Genomic DNA, 21911 nt, shown 5'->3' with positions numbered 1-21911 from the left:
GGAAGGCTTGGGTTCAACATCATCTCAAGAGGCTCTAGAAGTTCTCCCTGGAAATGCAGGGGGAAGCATGAGGGCACTGGGCACCTAGAAAGCAAATGGGGACACTGGAAATGGAAGGGTGCCAATTTTACCATTCTGTTTAGGGCTGACCCTGTTGCTAGGATTATGTTATATTAATTTGCAATCCAGAATTGTTCATTGTCTCAAGTGCCCCTATCCCCAATTAAATACCAGGCAGAGTCCTGACACAGAAAGGGAGTAATCATTCTAAATAAGTACTCTTTCCTTCACATTCAAAATTCACATTATTGAATCAGGCTCCCTGAGCTGTGTTCTCAGGAGTGGAAATGTGTTTGCTCTGTTATCTATCCATATTCTGGACTTTTTGAAATCATCCACAACATTGTAGCTGATAAGAGGAGGGGAGGCAGGGTCAAGGCTTCAGTCACCTGAGATCATCCTACAAGACAGAATCTCTTCAGATACTCTGCTTGGTAAAGATTCATTCCATTAGCTCACATAATGACTACCGCTTTCGATTCTATTCTTTCCACCTCCTCCTTTATTTCACAAGCAAATCAACTGGCAAATGAGCATCATCATTACACAATAAAAATATTAAAATCCAGGAATACTTGAAGAATCTGTTTCTATCTGCTTGGGAAACTTCCTGTGTGGGAAATCCCTCCACAAACCATGGCCAAGGGGTCAAATCCAGCCTGCTTTTTGTAAGGCCTCTTTGCCAAGAAAACCCAGAGTTGGACGATATGACTAACTGACCAAACAACAATTTCTAGGCACGCTGCTAAGAATTGTTTTTATATTTTAAAGTAAATCCAAAGGGACATACAAAAAAGCAGGCAGAGAGTTGGATTTGACCCTTGGGCAGTAGTTTGCTTGCTTCTGATTAGTAGAAAAGTCCTTGAGAACTGTTTGAGGATAGACTTTAGTGGCTTATCCAGGATTAGAGAACTACTAAGTGGGGTCCGAATTTAGCTCTTCCCGACCTCAGCCTCAGCCCTCTATCTGTTATGGTGCTCTATCCTCAATTCATAGAATATATGGTGCAAAGAAACTCCACTTATTCTTCTTTGGCATCAGACCATAAACAACAATAGATTTATGGGAACAATGTAATGAAGCAGCTGGCAAACCTTTCTAACAGTAGTTGGCATCCTTCTTTCCCCCCCTTTCCCAGAAGATATGGAAGGAAAAAAAACTAAGCAAACAACTTATCTCTGAAAAACAAAATAATAATAATAAATCACAGGCCATCAAGCTGTAGGCACTCTCAATAAATCATGGTGAAGTTGCAATGATGAAACCATTTAATGCTCTTCAATAGAAGGGTGCTCTACGTGGAAAACCAAACCAAACCCAACTCACCTTCCCAAACACAGCAACACGAGTCTTGTCAATGTATGCTTCCTTCAACATTGTCCTACAAGGTTAAAGGGGAGAAGTAGGATTTAATGCTAAGATGCAAACTGGACTGTCTTTTTTTCCCTTTTCTAGTGAAATCCAAAGCAACTTCCACTTAAGTTCTACAGATATGGAAGCCATTCCTGAAAATACTAGCTAATGGCAGCTTGAGCATTTCAAGGTCAGGAAGAAAGAGCATCATCAGCATCATTAACAAATCAACCAAGGAACCTCTCAACAAAGTTTTAATAAGCACCTACTATGTGCTTAAAGCAGACACTGAGCTAAGTACTAGGCATCCAAAAACAAAACAGTCCCTGTCCTCGAGGGGATGTACATTTCATCAGGAGAAATAGCATGTGCACACAAAAGTAACTTTGAAATGTAGGTGAAATAAATAGGTATTTTTTTTGGGAAAGGCACTAGTTGATGGTAGGGACCAGTAAAGGCTTCCTTATAGGAAGCAGTAATTGAATTGAGTGTTGAAAGAATTAAAAATGGGGGAAGGAAAGAGGGAATGTTTTTCTACCAGGCACAGGGGAGAAACAACCTGTGTAAAGGTAATCTGAGATGGGAGGAGATTGTATATCAGGAGGAGCATGTAGTAGGAACATAGAGTGAGTGAGTAATGTGAAATCAGTATTAAAAGATAAATTTGAACCAGATTGAAGAGAACTTGAAATGTCAACCAGAGTTGTTTATGGTCAATCATACAAGTATTATGGAGCCATCAGAGTTTATTGAGGAGAGTGAGATCTGTGCCGTAGGAATATCACTTGGGCAGTTGTGTAGAGAATGGATAGAAAAAGGAGAGATGAGAGGAAAAAGCACTGTTAGGAGGCTGTTCAAATAATCCAGGCAAGGGGTGATGAGTCCCTGGGCTAGGGTGGTGGCAGTGTGAGTGAAGAGAAGGTATAGAGGAGAGATGTTATGAAGGTGCACTTGATAAGACTTGAACAACTGTTATTAGGAGAATCTTTCTAAGAATGTGAATTACTCAAAGTTGGGTGCACTACTTTAGTAAGTGGTAAATTCCCTTTCATTGGGGGGGGGTCTTCAAGCTGAGGCTGGATTACCACTAGTTGGGAATATTATTCTGGGGATTCCTTTCAGGTATGGGTGAGAAAGATGCTGAGTTTCCTTCTAAATACAGTTGCCCATTACAGATTCTAGCCACAATTCAAGCCACTTTCTGGTCATTTCACCAGCCCAAATAATCCTGAGATTAAAATAGTAAGAATTCTACTGTAGCACACCTTTCTGTCTTTTTGCCCCATCTCCACAAACTACTTCTGAAGGCATAATCAAATTAATTTGTCATTGTTTATATCAACCTACTTCCTTATGGCTCCATTGACCAAACCCTGTGGCTTTCCAAACCTTTCCTGCTCACCATTCCATCATATTCCATCATATTCCAAAGAATATCCTTTCCTGCTCACCATTCATCCTACATATTTCCTCTTATTAGAAATGGGAGAATTTATTTTTCATATTCTGTGTTATTTTTATAACAGGGCTTTAGAGTAGAAAGATCTAAAACAATTCTTATATATTAGGGAGAAAGACTCTGCATTTCTGGGTCTGAGTCAGTCCTTAGGCATCTTTTGAAACAGAATTTCATTAATAAATGAAGCAGAGAAGGGTTCTTTTCCTGCCGAAGTGACAAACTGCTCATCTGTCCCTAATGGAGATGGGGAGAGATAGATGGTATGATAGATTACTTCTTATTTAGCTCTCCACCAATTAGAAATGTCTTGGGGTGTTCAAAGGAGGAGCTGAATAATGAACTCCCCAAACTATTTATCAAGCTACCTGACCTAGACCTAGGGAAACTTCCCATGCTACTTTATCAGTTATGATGCTGGTCTAATCAATAAATCTGATAAAATCAATATTTCTTACTCCAAATCGGTCCTTTGAGATAATTTTAATTGTAACAGAATTTAAGCTCCTTGAAGGAAGGGGCTATGATTATTTTTTAATTTGTATCCCTAACATTTAGCATAATACTTGGCACATTGTTAAGGGCTTATTAAATGCTTTTCATTCATTTATTTCATAGCAACTCTAAAATTATGAGACTCTCTAATGGGAAAAAGCAATAGGAGACAATAAAGAGTCTAGGTTGCAACTGTGAGGTTGCCAGTCTAACTTCCTAGAAGTATTTTGGTTTCTCAACAGAAAGAGGGTGTGGATTTGGGAGAGAAAAGAAAAATGATAAATATCAACAAATATATTTTGATTATCTGCTCTGTGCAATGAGTGCCAGGACTTTAAAGTCCACCTCCCATCATGGAGTCTTATCAATCCCTTCCATTAGTAATAACTTTCCCTTGAAAGAACACTTTACTTAGATTTCTCCAATTGTCTCATCTCATCTTCTTCCATATTATAGCCACCTATGTTTGAGGCATCTCCCTGTGAGACTGTTGGGGGCCGTGGAATGGTATCTTATTTGATTTTTCTATATCCCCCCAGTGCCTAGCTCTGAATATGATAAGCATTTATTAATTGCTTGATGAAAGAATTAATTAATGAATGTTACTGTGAGAGATACTAGGATGACACAAAGAGGTAGGAGAATTTGTTTTCTGTAATCAAAGACCCTATAATCTAGTTGCCCGATTTCTTGTCCTGGCTCCTCCCAGAGGTAGGGTAAGTTACAACCTACTGTGGGTCTCAGTTTGGTCATCTGTCAAATAAAAATCACAAACACTGAGAAAGTAAAATGAGATAATAGACGTGAAAATACTTTAAAAATATATATGTGCCATTCAAATTTAAGCTATTAGACACATATTTAGTTAAACCTCATTAATTCTGGGGTAGCTGGATGGCTAAGTGGATAGAGAGTCAGTCCCAGAATGAGAGGTCCTGGGTTCAAATTTGGCTTCAGACACTTACTAACTCTGTGACCTTGGGCAAGTCACTTAGTCCCAATTGCCTAGCCCTATCACTCTTCTGCCTTGGAACTAATACTTAATATTGGTTCTAAGACAGACAGTAAAGGTTTAAAAATAAACTTCATTAATTTTGATCATACTAATTTGGAATTGATCATTCAGAGGGGAATTGCACTGAAATTTATCTTTGCATTTTCTCTGAAAAAAAAGTCTGTTAAGTAAATAAATACTGTAAATTAGATTTCAAGAGGAATGTTTAGCTGACTTAATGAGAACTTTCAAGTAATTAAAAGTATCTTTTGCATATAAGAATTTAATATGGTAAATGATCTTTACTGTTCATTATAGTGGGTCTAGCAGAAATATCACATGGGAAATGTAACACAGTGTGTAGAGTTCATGTCCTAAAATGATTGTTTTTCAATAATTCAGACTATCTTTATCCTCATTTTTTTTTAATTCCTACCATCCATCTTGGAGTCAATACTGTGTATTGGTTCCAAGGCAGAGGAGTGGTAAGGGCTAGGTAATGGGGGTTAAATAATTTGCTTAGGGTCACACAGCCAGGAAGTGCCTGAAGCCAAATTTGAACCCAGGACCTCTTGCCCCCCATCCTCACTATTTTACATAGGTTTGTTAAATACCTTTTACAATTAATACTACTGACATTTCTGATTTAATCTCCTTCTTGCCTCCACTAGTGAACCTTACTTTGTAACAAAGAAAAATAATAAAAAATGCTGAACAAAGTAACCAAATTTGACACTATCTGTAGCTTTCCACACCCCAATTCTCCTAAGGCTAAATTCAGAGAGGGAAGGTATGTTTCATCACCTGTTCATCAGGGCCAAGATTGCTTATTGTTGAGTGGCAATAAGATGGCAGCTGGGCAAGAAGTCAGAAAGATCTGAGTTCAAAATTAGTCTAAGAACTTATTGGCTATGTGACCCTGGATATGTCATTTAATCTCTGCCTCAGTTTCTTCAAGTGCAAAATGGGGAAAATGATAGTACATACTTTTCAGGGTTGTTGTGAGGGTCAGATGAGAGTACCTGGAACATAATAAGAACTTAATAAACGCTTATTTCCTTCCTTCCTTATTCCACTTAAAAATACAGTTTTTATAGATTTCTTTAACAGTTGCACCAGCAGTTCACATGTTAGCTCATTTGATCCTTACAATAAGAAGTGGATGCTCTTATTATCCTCATTTTACAGATATGGAAACTAAGGCAGAGTGAGGTAAAGTGCTATGCCCAGGGTTCTAAAACTAGTCAGTGTCAAAGGTAGGATTTGAACTTTCTGACTTTGGAGTCAGAACTCCACTCAGTACACTCCACTGTGCCAGTATTTTTAAAACTGTGACTTGAATAATACTTGGTACCTAGATCTACCTAATGTAGCTTTTGGGCCAGTCCCTCTGCAAATGGGCTGATTTCTGCATTTGGGCTTTGAAAAAATATGCAGCCATTCCTAAAGACAATTCGTTAATGCAGATGCATTTTAGAAATTCAAACAAATTAGGAAATTAGACTAATATGCCTAAAATAGCTTAGTTTCAACATACATTCTCCTCATTTCTCAAGCAAGAATCCTTATGACCTAATGGGATCACTGGAAGCTCAATGACTAGTGAAGATTGCACATGTATTTACATAAAGTAGAACCCAAACCTTCAGAGAAGAGCCCTTTTCTAGATACTTTTGCTTCTCAAACTTACCTTGCAGATTCCATTCCCACTTACTCAGGTGAGATAATAGAAGGAAAGGTTTCAAAAATTGCTTAGACTATTTTAGTTTGTATTGATTTCTCCTGTTTCTGAAATCTGGGGCATCCAGGTAGCACAATGGATAGAGCCCCCAGGCTTGAAGACTGGAACACCTGAATCCACATCTTGCTGCAAGCACTAGCTGTGTGATCCTAGATGAGTCACTTAACCCTGTTTGCCTCAGGTTTCTCAACTATAAAAAAGAGCTGGTGAAGGGACAGTGAAATATTTGAGTATTGTTGCCAAGAAAACTCCAAATGGGGCCATGAGGAGATGAATGCAATTGAAATGATTGAATAACAATAAAATTCACAGGCTGGGCAATACAGTTTTGTCCTTGGGTCTATATTCCTGATATACTCTCTTTTTCTAAATATGTAAATATTCACTTTTCAATCAGATGGCAGGTATGTTGAGGTTAAGGCTCCTGACTTATTTGCTCTTGTGCCTTAGCATCTAGTCTGATCTTGGGCAACAGAGCCAATACTGGAGATAGATAAAGGGAGGTTCATTCTCCTAGAGCAGTGATGGTGAACCTTTTAGAGGAGTGGGATGTGTGTGGTGAGGGGGAGGGAAGCAGCCTGCCCCCCCCCCCCCCGTCCTTCTGGCTTTCTAGCAATGAATTCTGGTGAACTCTGTGCTGGGGTGATAGCAAGTGTGCCCACCAAGAGGGCTCTGAGTGACCCCTCTGGCACGCATGCCATAGGTTCACCACCATGGTCCTAGATTATATCATGTAAGAGGGTATAGTGGAGGACATAGTCCAAGGCTCAAAGCTTTCTTAAGATACTAAAACATGAAGATTCATTTATGAAATGCAGGAACACAAAAATTTCAAACCTTTTCTAAGGTGCATAAACACCTTCTCCTAGTCCTGCAGGGCATACAGTAGATGCCTAATTATGGTTTTATGCTCATAAAATCACATTCAAAGTAGATTCTTCCTTCTCTTTCTAAAGAAGACTAGGGCATGACTTGGTCTAGCTTTCATAATCACTCCTAATTTCATAATTCACTCCTTGGGACTGAACATTTGTGTGCAAGTATACAGTATACAAGTGTCCATAAGACTATACACATTCTTTGGGAAATCATAGATGGGTCTAAATGATTATTGCCCTGGATTCCAGATTTTTTAAAAGAATGAATGATTCAGCTGACAGAAATAGAGAATTCAGAATGATTCAAAAAATGAAATTCAGAACAATAGAAATTCTGTATGATTCAGATGTCTTCTCTCTACAGTCAAAATTCTAGCTAGTTAGAAATACATCTGGAAACATACAGCTTGTGGTTGTTAGACTTTTTTTTCCCACTACTTTTTATCTGGATGTTTGGTCTGCATGGGGATACTACCTGATAGGAAAATATCACATGTACTTGCTATAGAAAGTTGTAAGAATCTGGGGAGCCCTTGGAACTCATTGAATCAGTCTTAGGCTCTATTCTACCTCACAAGTAATACTGGATTTTATTCTTGACCCTATCATTGACTCTGTAGGGAGCATCATGCCCTTGGCAGTCCTATCATCTAATCTTCTGGGGACTCCCATTCCTGATCTTAAAAAAATCTAGATAATGATACTCATTTGCAAAGTGCTTTGAGATCTGTGAAGAGCTGTTATTTCAGTACAAAATATTGTTATTATCCTGTTGCTCTCAACTCTATCCAGCTGTGCTCTCTATAACTATATTTTAGCTGTGTTTTCTGTACTAAATTTAATCATTACTGACACTGAAGGCTATTTAAAAAAATTGTCACCAGTGTCTCAAGGTTATAATAGTGTATGTTTAGAGTAAGCATTACAATCTTATCCTTGGCACTGGATGGCAGAGTCTTGGCTTGAATCAATCAAGCAACATATATTTTTAATGAATGCCTACTGTTTGATTAACTCCATTGTAGGCACTGTGATTCTTGCCCTCAATGAACTTGTAATCTAATTGGGGACTTAATATGAATGAACACACATCGAAAAATGAATTGCTGAACAGTATGGTTCAGAATCCAAATTCTGCAGGACTTTAAAAGAAGGAGAGCCCCACATGGCTGAAGTAGTCAGCACTTAAGACTTAAGTGGGATCTTAAAGGATAGGGAGGAAGTATATAGGTAAATGATAGGGAGAAGGTGAGGGAGAGAGCACAAGTGAACACAAGAAAGCAGGAATGAGCATGAGGAGATTGTGGGACAGAAACCACCCTTATCTGGACATTCTTTTGATCTCGTTTTCTTCACTAGTATAGGTCTTTCATTACTTCTTGACTAGTCTGTTTCAATATCCTTCCTAACTTTTCTCTCCATTTCCATTATTTGTTCACTTCAATCTATCTCATATATGGATGTTAGATTAGTCTTCTGCATGCATAGGTCTGATAGCATTTCTCCTCTGTGCAAAAAATTTAAAGCATACCCATTGCTTCCTGAATAAAAGACAAACTCTTTAGGTTGACATTCAGGGCCCTTTATAATCTGGTGTCTATTTACTTTATTGAAAAAAAAATGAGGTTACTTGCCAGGGAGTTCTCTCTTCTTACCTACTCCTCATCTGGTATATCCCTATGATACCATTCCCGGCTCTAACCTCTTTTATTTCCATCTAATGAAACCATAGTCTTTCTTGCTAAGATTAGACTCTCTAAAAGTACACTTGATTTTCTAGTCCCTCCTGTCTTCTCTATCAGAGTGTCCTCTCTTGTCTCTAATTTCTACTTAGGTATGGGTTCCTTCCCTGCTATTTACAAAAAATGTCCAAGTTTCCCCATCCTTAAAAACTCTCGCTAGAACCACCATGCCTTCAGTTGTTGTTCTTTATTCTCATATATTCTAAAATATATATTCTCTCCTCATATATATACACCTATATCTCCTTTTCTATAGATGTATTCCATATCTATTAAGCTATTAGCTTACATTTCTCCCCCCCCCCCTTTTTTAACTTTCTGTCTTGGTAACAACTCTAAGACAGAAGGGCAAGGGTTAGGAACAGGATTAAATGACCTTCCCAGGATTCTGTCTGAGTTTAGATTTGCATCTGAGTCCAGATTTGAACTCAGGTTCTCCTGACTGCAGACTTGCCACTCTATCCACTGTGCAACCTAGCTACCCCTACATTTCTTCTTGAAAATGCTGCCTACAGTCAGGGTCTCCACTTCTTTCATTTGATGGGATTTTTTTAAATCTTCAATTTTTTTTTTGGATTTCTCTTAAGGAAGTTAACAAATTTACTACATTCTTCTCTTATGTATTCTCTCCTCTCTGGATTTTCATGACATTATTTTCTCTTGGTTCTCCTCCTACATGTCTCACAATTATTTATTTTCCTTTTATGGCCCTTTTTCCATGCAATTTACACTAAGTATAGGTGTACCCCAAGCCTCTGTCATGGGTTCTCATCTCTTTTCTTTCTGTATAGTCTCTAACAGAGTAATAGAAGGAATTTGGCTTTGGAGTCAGAGGACATAGATTCAAATCTTGACTCTGTCATTATCTGTGTGTCCTGGAATAAATCACTTAATGTCTAAGCCTGTTTCCTCATCTAATAAAATGGATAGGGTAGATTTTTCTGATGGCCTCTGAGATACCTTCTACTTTGTAAATCTTTGAATCTTTGATTCACAACTCCCAGGGCTATATATCCAGTCCAGTCTCTGACTTGAGTTTGAAGACTTTATCACCAACTACCTAATGGCAATTTCAAACTAGATGCCTCAGAGGCTCTCAAACTCAACAGGATTTATCCTTCCCTTCAAATCGACCTCTCTTCTGAACCTCCCTATTACTGTCAAGAGCACACATAGCTTTCTAGTCTTCCATGTTTGTAATCTCAGTGTCATCCATGATGCTTCACTCTTACTTGCTCCATGTATCCATTCAACATTCAAACCTTATTTGTATCTCCCCAACATTCCATTCTATATATACCCCTTTTCCTATAGTCTTACATAGCCACTGCCCTAGTTGATACCTGCATCACTTTTTATCTCCATTATTACAATAATTTTCTAATTGGTCTTCCTTTGATATTTCTTCTTACCAATCCATATTTCACATAGCTGCCAAGACATTTACCTTCATGTAAAGGAAACTCAAATTCAGTAAATGCTATGGGTTCTCTGTTACCTTGAGACTTAAACATCAACTCCTCTTTTTGGCATTCAAGCCCTTCCTATCTTGGCTGACTCTTTTCTTTCTAGTTGGTTTCTCTATTCCTTCTTTCTATACTCTCTAGTCTGACCTACATATACATTCTCCATTCTCCAAATTAAGCCTATCTCTCTCTCTCTCTCTCTCTCTCTGTTTGTGTGTTTGTGTGTGATTAATAGACTTGAAAGGGTTTTTGATGGTCTTCCTCGTGACTTCCTCACCTTTTTATTGGTCTGGATATCTTTCTTGTTTGTTTGTTTCTGTCACTTTGTTGTATAGGACAAACCATGGGTGAATGAGAACATGTTTAACATGTTTTCAGGATGGTTGGTGCTAGAGGTGTGAAGACTACGCTGTGAAGTTATAGGGACCAGAATACATGCTTTGGTAACTTTATGAGTGACGACAATTGCACTGATCCATTCACACATCCCTCTTATGACTAATGGCATTTATGTATGAGAATGTTGGTTAGGGGAAGTAGTGTACACTGCAGCCACTCAATTGAATTAATCTAGCTTAGAGAATGACCTTCATCTTAGTTGGCACTATGCTAGATCCTGGTGAGCTAATGAGAGAGACAGACAGACAGACAGACAGACAGAGAGAGAGACAGACAGACAGAGAGAGAGAGAGAGAGACAGAGACAGAGAGACAGAGACAGAGATAGACAGAGAGAGACAGAGATAGAGAGAGAGAGACAGAGAGACAGAGACAGAGACACACACACACAGAGACAGAGAGAGGAGAGAGAGGGAGAGAGAGTCAGAGACAGAGAGAGACAGAGAGAGAGACAGAGAGACAGAGAGACACACAGAGAGACAGAGAGAGACAGAGAGACAGAAACAGAGAGGAGAGAGAGGGAGACAGAGACAGAGAGAGAGACAGAGAGACAGAGAGACACACACAGAAAGACAGACAGACAGAGAGAGAGAGAGAGAGAGAGAGAGAGAGAGAGAGAGCATTAGGGTAGCTACAGGATCAAGGATTTTTAGGGGAATAACAGAGATATTTTACCGTGAAAATTGTCTGAGAAATGCCTGCAAAATCTATGTAGGCATATTGAAAATTTAGGCAAATTATGTATCCAAATATGCACAACTATGTCTAGGACCTAGATGTGGCTCCCTGTGGGGGGTGCCCAATCTTATGCCATTGAAATACTTTGCCCTATTACCTTTCCCAATTCAATTCAATTCACAAGGTATTGGGCCCTCACCCCACAGCCTTCATTTGGTCTTTCTCTTCCAGGGATCCCAGTTTTCTCTTCACTTCATGGAGAAGCTTGGTGCCTTGGAAGCCACTACCACGACCATCAAATTTCACCACAATGGCACCGTGACTGCTGACCATGACAGTTTCCCAGTTGACCTCAAACTTTTCAGTCACACTCTGGCTCCCTGGTGTGCCATCACTGAAAAAGAGAACATGGGTCAGAGGAAGGACCAAGTGCCTAAAAGACTGACGACACCCACAAAGTCAGAGGTTTTAGGCAACAGTTAATCAGTTCCCTTTCCTGATCCTAGGGGAAAAGAATTCTCCCCACCCCCAGGAGACCCCTGCTCCTTTCTCTTGTCAGCTGAACTGGTACAGGAGTTGGGTAGGGCAGTAATGTGATACCTGAGTACATGAGATTGTTAGGTATAACAATTTAATTTAATTTAATTATTCAAAGGAATAAATTATTTCTCAAAATCCAGGGCTGGTCCTAGATAAAATGATTAAGTAGGTGACATTTATTAAAAGATGATCTACTTAAAGAAAAATTTCCCTCTAACTCAAGAGGAAATATCTTACAAAAGAGAGAATTCTGGTCTTGGAGCAGAAAGACTTGGGTTCAAATCCTGCCTCAGTTATATACCAGTTTTGTAACCGTGGACAAGTTACTTAAGTTCTCTGGGCCTTAGGTCCCTCCTCTATAAAATGGGGAGTTTGAACTCAATGCCTGTTAAGTTTTCTAGTTGACCTCTAATTTCACAGTCATGGCCCAGGTCTCCTCTAACTCTAAAGTCATGATCCTATGATAGGTACCTTTAACCCTCCCTATCCTCTTTGTCCCCTTGTTCAGAGTTTTTGATAGAGATACACCCATCTCAATAAGTGTTCTCTGCTATGCTGCCTGTTCCCCCACGCCAACTTGTTCTCAAGGTAACCCATACTGGGAAGGAAAGACTTGCTCAATGAATTTGCACAAGCTGTATTAAGGACTACAGATCAGAGCTTCATAGGCTTTAAAAGGAGTCATACATTAATTGAGAGGAATTAAGATAAATAACAATGGAATTCAGACAGTTTTCTCTGGGCCTCAGTTTCCTCTTTTGTAAAAAGAGAGAATTGTACTGGAGTGATTCTCAACAGGTTTTGGTCTCATGACCTCCTTATACTCTTCAAAATGATCAAGGACCCCATACAATTTTAATTCAGTAAGATTACAATAATAAATCCACGAATGCTACGATTAATGACATTTTAATGAAGATTAACCACATTTTCTAAACCAAAATAATTAAATGAGAAGAGTAATATTGTTATGCATATTTTTGTTGTTGCAAATTTATTCAATGTCTGAATTAATAGAAGGCAATTGGATTCTTATGTTTCTTTTTGCATTCAATGTTACAATATGATATTTTGATTGAAGTACAGGAAGACGATTTGGCATCATGTAGATCTGTAGTTGGGATAGGGAAGAGGACCTTAATAGGCTAATAACATCTTAGTATTCTTGCAAAAATGGTTTTGTCCTTAAGGACTCCCTGGAAGGATCTCACAGGGTTCTGCAGACTATCCTTTAAGAGCTGCTGAATGAGAGTATCTCTAAGGTTCCTTCTAATCCTAAATTCTGTCATTTTTGTGGTCAGTAATATGCCACTTGGGAGCAGACATTATTTTTGGCAAGGAATCTTTCCAGGTTCCTCTCAGAAGTTGCTTCCAAACAAAGCTTGTGGTGCCAAGATTATCCTTGCCCACATCTCCCATCCAACTGAGAGATATTCGATTGCCAACTGTGAAGAAAAGTGACAGTTGAGTGACCATTTGGGGTACAAAATCAAGAGGCAAGAGGAGAATTGTCCTATTTGAAAATCAAACACTTGCCATCCATTTAGGTCATTAAAAAATCACTTCTAACAGCATTTCTCATTTGGACCTCCTCACTAAGTGTGCTGGTCGGCAGACTTTTTAGATTGTGTCTAATCAAGTGCCTGTTAGTTTGATGAGCTCTGCTCTCTCTCAAGCACCTCCTGTAATGAAATTAAGTTCCCTCATAGGTAATTGGATAGATATGATGCTGGCAGCATTTAAGTCTTTGCTTGAAGGTAGCTTCAAGGATGATGGCATGTAAAAATCATGATTATTTTTAAGGAGCTAGCTTGCCTCAGTTTCTCCTTCTTTTCTCCTTTAAAATGAAATGAATGATGAGTCAAAAGGGTCCAGAATTATAACCATTCTGTGTCCGGCCCAGAAGGAAAATCTGTATAAAAGCCACTTCTGAGTCCCTCAAGGTGCTTGTTAGGCTTAGTGACGTAGAGCTGGGTTTATGTTGTCGCCCTCCTACCTCCTCCAGTAAGTCCAGAGTGGAAAGGGGAGGTTTCAGGGCCACCTCTGGGGACTTAGGCTAATCACATAGCATTTTTTGGCTCAGTTTTCCTCATCTGTAAAAAGGAAAAGACTGGGATAGATGATCTATGAATAACCTTTCTAGTTCTAGGGTGCCAGGAGGTACAGGAGCTGGACTTGGGAATAAGGAGGAAGTTCCAATGTCTCCAGGCATGGCTTTCTCTCCAATGAGTCATCTAGTTGCCCCTTTACTCAGTCTTTTTTTTTTTTTGAGCTATCATTTAAAAAAATATAACATAATAGTAATATAATATTATTTGTTATAAATATGTAATAAATGATAATAATTATGCTTATCTAAGAGAAACAAATTCTCACATTATGTCCAAAAATCTATCTATCTAAATCCCTTACTCAGTCTTTATAAGCCTTTACTCCAGTTATTGGAGATAGGTAGTTAGTCCATTGGTATCTTTCTGCTATTGCCAAACAGCCTGTACCTGGTCTCTAAGACACTTGAATTCTTCCATATTCTTCTAGCCTAAGTACAGTCATTCCTTTTCCTACCTTTTAAAGCACTCAAGATCATTCTAAGAAGGAGTCACAGATTTTGTAGCTGGAAAGGATCTTAGAATTCTAAAGCCATTATTAACCAAAAATCGTGCCTAGGACAAATAAATTGAAGGGTAGTAATGGGAGATTGGTTTTAGCAACCCAGAGGACAGTCCTACCACTGGGACAATAGAGTGTGGTGGTAAAGAAGACCTTTTTACCACAGGTGCAATCCTTGAGAGAGTCTCTTACTCCAGATGGAGTCAAAAGTAAAGGTGCAAATCTGACCTCAGCTACTTCCCAACTGGGTGTGAGTGTTACTCTGGGCAAGTCACTTAACCTCAACTGCCTTGCCTTTATTGCTGTTCTACCTTGGAACTTATTCCTAGTATTGATTCTGACCGAAGGAATGAATTTAAAAAAAGGGTAAAGGTATTCCTAGAAAAGGGTGCCCATGATGTCAGGATCCTGAGAATAGCAGATAAGGTGAAATTGTGCTCCATATCAGTAGAGGGCCTCTAGGGAAGACCCAGGAACAAAGAACAAATAGCACTCTTGGATGCTGCTTCCCTTTGTCAAAGCCTTGTTGGCTCCATACTAGTTAAAGCCCTTTCCAGTCCCGTTTCTTCTAGATGCCCGTGACACCCAGAGAATTTGAGGAACCTTACTAGAACCCTTTTACTACATATGCACAACTGAAAGTTTAAAAGGGAATATTTGTACTCTTGTATTGAATCATCTTTGTATTACTGTGTGTAAAGGGACATATTTATATTTGTATTATTGTGGTCTTCATTATATTTGAATTTCATCATTTAAAAACTAGTCCCTTTCTATTTTAGTTCCCTTTTAGGACACCATTGACATCCAGTTTAGATTTACAGCCTAGAGAATATGAGAAGGAAAATTAGCTAAAAGTAGTTTTCCAACCTTTTCCCGTACTTAGTTGTCAGATCATAAAGGATGGGATTTGCCTGTCAGTATACCCAGAGGTAGTCTTTGAATGAAGTCCCATAGCATTTACTTCAGAAAGAAAAGTGAAGGAAAATGACTTTTCTGGGAATTTGACAAGCATTTGGAGAGACCTTCTTTCCCTACTCTCATCACTGGAAACACTCTGGGGGACTTCTAACCTGGAGATCAGGGTTAAAAACCATTTGTCTGGCGAATCATAGAGGCCATTAGCATCTGTGAGAATCAGCTGAATAAAAAGGAGGAGGAGGAGGAGGAGGTCTTAAACCAATCAAGAAAGTTAGGAAACTGGGCTAATTCTTCATTGGAGCCTAAAACTCTGTCCTGGGGGCCATGCTGTGAGACTGCCTTAGAGGGGAGGTTATCCCAGAATAAAGTCCTTTTAGAACTTCAGTAATTAAGCCCTTTTGGATAGAGCCCAGAGCAGACCAGGAACATCCTGATTTTGTTCTCTGGGCTTACAGTGACTGGGCAGGAGTGCTCTTTCCCCCTCAGTGACTTTACTAGATCAAATTCTCCTTCATCCTTGATATGCTGGCACTGGCTCCCAGTTAAGGGTAAGGCAGAAAAATTGCCAGGGGAAGAGACTAAAGAAGGCTTAGCTTTTCCCTTGTGCAAGGACCCTAAGTGCTGGCAGAAGAGACTTCTAAATAAATGAGAAGATTGTGCCTGGTTCCTGGCATTTTCATGGCCATAACTCATGCTCTGCTTTATAATAACCCAAGGAAAAGGGAGGTCATACTCACACCACCAAGAGCAGAGGATAGTGCGCAGTGTCAGTGAAGGTGGCCGGCTTTAAGATCTGCATTGGCAAGGCTAGGCAGGAACAGAACAAACATAGTCACATTTTAGTATCAGTCACCAATCCATAATAAATAAACATAGTTCCCATTTATGTAACACTTTACAGTTGATGAAACGCTCTCCTTGTAACAGTCCTGCAAGGCAGACTGTGCTTTATACCCATTCTGAGGATGAGAAAACTGGCTCAGAGAGGTTAAATGACTGTCCCAGAGCTCTTGTGTCACTTTAAACCCATGACTTCTGATACTCCATCCATTCTTCTTACTGTTAGACTGCATCAGTGTGCTTAATGTAGAAAAGGGAATGCTGCTTGGTCAAGTACATCAGTCAATGGGACTTTAGAAGCAGATTTAACTTGGGGGGGGGGGCTTCTGACCTTTCATTCATTCAGCAAACATTTATGAAGTGCCTTCTACTATGTGGCAATGGATAGAGAAGAGAACTGGCTGCAGTCAAGGGTCATGTGATAGAGACAGGAAGAGAGAGGTTTTGCAGGTCTTGTGGACCAAGATGCAAAGAATGCCAAAGCCAGGGTTCCAACAGGATGTCCCCAGTTGGTGGCAGTTTGAGCTGACAGTGGGGAGGGGCTGCTGGTCTCTGAGTCTCTGACTGGAAGCCACTCTTTTCCTTGGAGGTTTGAGCTGGCTGAAAGGACCTTGGAGGGGCAAATTTAGTTTTTGAACTTAGTCTCTGTCTCTCTGGCTCTGAGCAGTTGGAGCTGAGAGGGGGCTTCTGGTCTGAGTCTCTGACTGGAAGCCACTCTTTTTCCCTGGAGGTTTTGAATCTGGTTGAGAGACTTTTGTGAGACTGACTTGGCTTTTGGACTTTGTCTTTGACTCTGAGCAGTGGAAGCTGATCAGAGGAGAAGCTTTTGAGTTGGTGATCTATTTGGCTTTTGAGCTGGCCAGGAAAAACTTAGAGACTTGTTTGTTTCTGGGGTTAAGCTGAGAGATCTGGCTGAGTTGTGAAGGAGAAGAAAGAAGATCTTGAAAAGCCATTGATTGACCTCCATCTTTCTAACTGTCTAAGAACCACACTTGTGACTCCCCCAAACCCTCAATTTTACCTCATTTAGATTAGGGAAATTCCTCGTCCCTCTTACCTCAGTTTCCCATCCTGTTATCCCAATAAACCCCTTGGCTGAGAAAGCAACTAGAGTATCTTTATAGTTCACTCAGGAGGGAGGGAAGGAGCCAAAGGCTTCAAAGAAGATTTGGGAAGTGAGGGAGGAAAAAGGAAGAGGTTGGAAAGGGAGGGAGTGAGGGAGGAAAGGGTTGTGGAAGTAGATTGACCCATCAGCTATCGGTAGGAATCAATAGGCAGACCCCAGAGTAAACCCCAGGGCAGTCCCTTATAAGCAGTGTCCCCTGTGTACCAGCATCCCTGTGTGGCAGCATCCCTCCGCATTTCTGTTCTACCTCCATTACCAATAAGCAGCATCAGGTCCCTGTGGAAGCATCTATAGTAAAAGCCAGCCAGAGAATAGTAGCCATTGTGAACAAACAGGTTCCCCTTCAGTTTATCCTCTCTATCTCAAGAAGTAAATAGTTTCTTTCAGTTTACTATTTTATTATAGTCAGGAAAGTAGTCACTCAAAAGTAGCCCCAGATACTAACTGTAATACCTTGGGGAAGCCACTTAAATTTCTGTCTGCCTCAGTTTCCTCATCTGTAAAATGGGGATAGTAGTTAAAACATCTCCCAGAGTTGTGAGGATAAAATGAAATATTTGTCAAGTGCCTTGCAAACATTAAAGCTTTCTAGAAATTACCATTATTGTCTCATAACTACATAATCAATAGTCCTGAAGCACAGTTCTGACTATGCCTCCCCTGCTCAAGGACCACTCTAATGTCCCCTTCATGCCCATAGGATAACATGCAAATGCTTTTGTTTTTCTTTGAAAGTCCTTAAATAATCTGACTCCAACCTCCCTTCATAGGCTTATTTAATTTACATTATTCTCTTCCAGCAGTACTGATATTCCAGCCAAACTAAACTCACTGCTTTCTCTACCTGGTCTTCTATCTTCCATCTTCCATTTCCTTTCCACAGGTTGTCTCTCTCTGCTACTCACCCTAGCCTCATAGAAGTCTTAGCTTCCTTCAGGGCTCATCTCCAGTGGCTCCTTCTTCAGGAATACCAGGCTGTATGTATCTCTCCAGTTTCTATTATCTCTCACTGCCTAGAAGACTTTGGATGTTTTTTGCACAAATTTCATATTAATTTTCTGGGTACATATTTCTCTCCCTCTCTCTAGTCCCCATGCATATTCACTGACTGTCCTTCATTCCTGGGATGCTCCCCCTACTCCTATATCTGCTTCTTGGAATCCTTGATTTGCTTCAATCCTTGATTTGCTTCAAGACTCAGCTCAAAGTCATTCCTGGTCCCTTTATCTTTTCCATCTAAGATTAGCTTCCATTTGCAATGATATATCATGTCTTACATGTATCTCTTTATTTATGTATTATCTCCCTCAGAAATTAAGTTCCTCAATGGTTGGAACTGTTTCTTTTCTTTTCTTTCTTTCTTTCCTTCCTTCCTTCCTTCCTTCCTTCCTTCCTTCCTTCCTTCCTTCCTTCCTTCCTTCCTTCCTTCCTTCCTTCCTTCCTTCCTTCCTTCCTTTTCTTTCTTTCTTTCTTTCTTTCTTTCTTTCTTTCTTTCTTTCTTTCTTTCTTTCTTTCTTTCTTTCTTTCGGCCTTTGAGAGGATGGCAAGGCTCATAGATCCTTAGGTTATACAAGTAGATCAGATGATAGTGCTGGGAGCTCCGGAAGAGGCAGAAGTAGGGGATTTGGAAAGACCTGGAGGACTTTAGGAAGTGGTGGCAGGATGGATGATAAGGCCTGGCTATATAATTCACTTTCAAGCTAGAGATGGATTCTTGGTAGCCTGAGTCTTGGGTGAAGGGAAGGCTAGCAGGAGGATGCTCCTGTTGAGCTTCCTGCATCTTGGATGGGTTCTTGGAGGCCCAGGGCCAGAGGATAAAGGGAGGAGATCAGGTAAGAGGAATAGGCATTTCCAGTGGTGCTGGGTGTTTGTACTTCTGGGCTCTTCCAAGTGGATTCTGGGCCACAGCAGTAACGGGGATAGAGAGGAGAGGCAGATGAGACATATTATAGAAGCAGAATTATTAAGATTTAACTGAAGTGTGGTAATGACAGAGAAAATAGTTAAAGATAATGGCAAACTTCTGAGCAATGGAAACTGGGTAAATGGTGGTCCTACTGGAAAAAAAGTGACATCAAAAGATTATGATTTTTGAGGGAAAGATTATAGGCTCTGTTTTGGACATATTAGGTTTAGAGGTTATAAATCAGTCATGCAGTTGGAAATATGAGTATGTAGGCAGTTAGAAGTATGAGCCTGAAGCTCAGGATAGAGGTCATGGCTAGAGATTCACTCTTGGGAGTCATTTAGGCAGAGGTGATAGTTCAATCCATGGAAGTGAGTGAGGTTTCCAAGGGAGAGAGTATGGAGAGAGAAGCCTTAAAAGGTTCATGGGAGAGGGCAGCTGGGTGGCTCAGTAGATTGAGAGCCAGGCCTAGAGACAGGAGGTCCTAGGTTCAAATCTGGCCTCAGACACTTCCCAGCTGTGTGACCCTGGGCAAGTCACTTGACCCCCATTGCCTAGCCCTTACCATTCTTCTGCCTTGGAAGACGGAAGGTAAGGGTTTAAAAAAAAAGGTTCATGGGAAATCAGAGGGTCCACTAATTTTATATGCAGCTCTGGTGATATTACTCTTCTCCAGGCCCCTCACAATCTGGCACTACCTTACCTTTCCAGGGCTATCTTGTCTTTGTCTTGTACTTGGCACATCTTTGAAACCACCTTTATCTCTTGAACATGCCCTGCTTGTTCCTATCTCTGTGCTTCTGCTCATATTATTTTCTTGAACATTCTTCCCCTTTTTGCCTGCTGAATTCCCTCCCGTTCTTTAAAGCCAAATTCAAATTCCACTTTCTACATGAGGCCTTTCCAGATACCCCCACCGATAAAGGCCTTCTTCCAACACTTTGTTCTCTACCTGCCTGAAGCACTTTATCATATATTATGGGGAATGATCTCCCTGTCTTTGTATCTTATCTCCCTACTAGCCCATAATTTCTCTGAGGTCAGGATCTATATTTTTTCTAGACTTTACATCTCCCCAAGTATCTTGCAGTGTTCATACTGCATTCAATAGCTTAGTAAATGCTTGCTGAATTGAATAAGATTGACCCAGTTAAGGAGTCAGAGGATTTGTTTAAGAGCAGGGAGAATAAGGAAGAGAGTGTGACAGGTAAGAAAGTAAGGCGCTGCAGCTAAGGACTGGAAGTCATCGGGAGACCTGGGGACCAGCTTCAGCTTTGCCATTGGCTTATTGTTTCACCACGGATAAATCACTTACATTTTCTGTTGTTCAATTTCCTCATCTATAACCCGGGGATAAATATACCTGAACTCCCAAACCTACGAGTTCATTGTGAAGATTCAGGGAGATCATGTATTGTGGATGTACAAATGCGAGGGGTTATTAACAGCAACATCACAGGCAGCAAGAAATGAAAACCCCGAGGGCTCCGTGAGTCACTTTGTCATGCATCGCTTGCACAACACACAATTAAACATCTTCCCATCTCTGTTATTTTCCCCTTAGGCAGCAGTGTCAGTGTCCCAGCTGGGAATCAATATTTGAAGGGATTGGAGGGGAGAGAAAGAAGAAAACAGATCCTGGGTGAGATAGGGACAAGGAAGAGAGAAGAGAAGACAAGGGGGGCGGCTATGGACCAAAGCAAGATGGCAGTGCTAATTGCTGGATGGATATGGAGAGCCTGTCTCTCTGTGCCGGAAGGGATACTTGAAGGTGGCCTGGTTATGGGCCTCTCTGAAGCCCCAGCTGGGCCTTGTCAGAATCCAAGGTCTTTTGGATCTATTTCTCCAGCTAGTGAAAACTGCCTCCAGAAAAAAATCAAAGACCAATGACAAAAAAATCTCCCCACTGGGTTCTTTCTCCCCAAACAAAACTACATAAACCTTCCTCCTTAAATTTGGCATTTGTTTGCTGATGGTAAATACAGCCCAGATTACCAAAGGCCTAGCAATTAACTCAGAATTAGTGGCATTTTCAATATGATTAATATACAGGTTCACCACAGGCTAGACACGTTTGCTTGGCAATCATTTTCTGACACAAGGTCTAATTACCTATTCTGGTTGCATACTAATGCATTGCAAATTGGATCAATGGCCCAGGGACAAGCAGAAAGGCAGGGGATGGACTTTATCATTTAAATATCCATAAAACATGGGCTGGGCTGCTTCTGTTACTGATAAGCCGAAAGGCAGACCTTGGAAATCTGGCCCAATGGCCTGAAAACAGCTTTAGATTCTAGACAAGGGTTCCTTAAGAGTTTCTCTCTTTTTCATCAGAACCTTATAATAATCCAACAAAACAAAAAAAATAATTCTGGTGGTGGGCAAAGAAGCTCTCTGAAACCTATAAGGTCACTTTGAGCTAGCTGCTTTTGTCCCATCATCCTCCACTTGTTCTTTTCTGGAGGCTTTCATGCCCCGTTCCTGTACAACTAAAGCCTTGCCAGACAGAATTTCTTGGTCATCATGTCAGAAAAGGAAAACTAATTAGACCCACCTGAGCAAGAACTAATATGGGAGGGGGGTACCCCCAAATCTCTCCCTATAAAACTGATGATCCATGTTTTTAAACTGATTCTATGTGGAAGAGGCAAAAGATTCTGGTGGTCCACACTTCAACACTGGTGAAATCACATCAAATGTTCCA

At 40.3% G+C, this 21911-nt stretch overlaps 1 protein-coding gene across 4 annotated transcripts in view; it reads right to left on the bottom strand.

The window, feature by feature from the left end:
• DPP6 (dipeptidyl peptidase like 6) overlaps positions 1 to 21911 on the bottom strand; it is a 1262248-nt gene that overhangs the window by 16163 nt on the left and 1224174 nt on the right. For all 4 annotated transcript variants that reach the window (XM_007504650.3, XM_001364425.4, XM_007504651.3 and 1 more), the window contains exons 19-21: positions 16070 to 16139; positions 11461 to 11655; positions 1387 to 1441 (exon numbers count right to left, since the gene is read on the bottom strand). In XM_007504650.3, the coding sequence (XP_007504712.1) occupies positions 1387 to 1441; positions 11461 to 11655; positions 16070 to 16139 (320 nt within the window). The remainder of the gene's footprint in view (positions 1 to 1386; positions 1442 to 11460; positions 11656 to 16069; positions 16140 to 21911) is intronic.

The sequence above is a fragment of the Monodelphis domestica genome, chromosome 5 (assembly GCF_027887165.1).
Source record: "Monodelphis domestica isolate mMonDom1 chromosome 5, mMonDom1.pri, whole genome shotgun sequence".
Classification (NCBI taxonomy): Eukaryota; Metazoa; Chordata; class Mammalia; order Didelphimorphia; family Didelphidae; genus Monodelphis; species Monodelphis domestica.
This window is presented reverse-complemented; position numbering and strand designations above follow the sequence as displayed.